General features: G+C 35.5%; 1 protein-coding gene across 1 annotated transcript in view; it reads left to right on the plus strand.

Annotated features, from left to right (window-relative positions):
* The first annotated feature begins 396 nt into the window (after window positions 1-396).
* The window catches only part of LOC119584663 (glutamate synthase [NADH], amyloplastic-like), a 47,386-nt gene continuing 46,453 nt past the window's right edge, over window positions 397-1,329 (plus strand). The window contains 1 exon segment of the mRNA XM_037933338.1: window positions 397-570. Coding sequence (XP_037789266.1) covers window positions 416-570 — 155 coding nt within the window. The 5' untranslated portion in view covers window positions 397-415.

Here is a 1,329-nt window from a genome sequence, read left to right on the forward strand (position 1 = left end):
TCATTGACCAGACTGATGGCCCACAATGGTGAGATCAACACCCTGCGAGGCAATGTCAACCTCATGAAAGCTCGTGAGGGAGTTATGAGAGCTCACAGTTTGGGGAGACCTCTCAAGCTCACCGGGGTAGAGCCCAATTTGTCGATCTGGGGGTTGATGCTTTTGGGAGTCCTGGTTATGGCCGGTGGGCGCTCCCGCAGAGGTAAGAGGATTGGGGTACACTATTTTCATTTTTCGTTTTTCTATGATAATGCTTCTTTTAGATTTTATTGCCTATGATATCTTGCTTTAACTTAACAGCATTATTCAAAATACTTTCTATATTTGGTTATGTTATCAATTGCTTTGTAAATCTGCTAAAATTACCTGTTACACAGAAGTTGATGAAAATGGTCTTCACATCTTACAGGCCATCATGACAATGGTCCCCGAGGCCTGGCAGAACGACAATCTCATGAACAAGGAGAAGCGAGACTTTTACCGTTGGGCTGCTTGTGCTATGGAACCCTGGGATGGCCCCGCTCTTATGACATTCACCGACGGTCGCTATATTGGAGCCATTCTTGATAGGTAGGTCAAAGTTTTACATTTTCAAGAAGGAATTTTTTTAAACCCCCCCTCCTTTTCTGAGTGCATGGAAAAATTTAAGCTTTGGGAGGGTTTCAGTGTTTTTCTGTGAAGTTTGTGGGGTTAAACATTTTTGTTTTTCATCAGTTGTTCCATTTTATCCCTAACTAATTTGAAGAGGGTCAGTGCCCACGTTTGGCAATTAGGGGAAAATTAAAATGCTGTTTTTGCCATTTTGATGTACCTCATGCCTGGATACAAATTTTAAATTAAGTTTCATATTTTTTTGGCAAAATTGAAAAAAGTGTTTTTTTGTTTAGTAAAAAAAAGACGTGGCAGTCAATCCAGAAAACTATTATAGACAATAGGGGCATAACGACAAAAAAGAAAGGATTGGACTTTTATTTTGTAAGGCGGGATAGAAAATGTTCAAAAGTTATTTCTGCTTTTTGGGGGTGGTGTGTGTGGTGGGGTGCGTGGGTGGGGGGGTGTGCGTGTGTGGGGGGGGGGGGTGTTGGGGGTGTTGGGGGGTGTGTGGTTAACATAAAAATATATATAATATAAAATAAATATATAAATATATAATATGGATATATATTAAAATTATATAATATAATTTTATAAAAAATAGAATATAAATATTAAAAAAATATAAATATAAATTTATATATATAAAATTTAAAAAAATTTATATAAAAATAATATATAATATAAAAATATAAATATTATATTATATATATTAATATATATAATTAATAAATA

The sequence above is a fragment of the Penaeus monodon genome, chromosome 18, assembly GCF_015228065.2.
Source record: "Penaeus monodon isolate SGIC_2016 chromosome 18, NSTDA_Pmon_1, whole genome shotgun sequence".
NCBI classification, from domain to species: Eukaryota; Metazoa; Arthropoda; class Malacostraca; order Decapoda; family Penaeidae; genus Penaeus; species Penaeus monodon.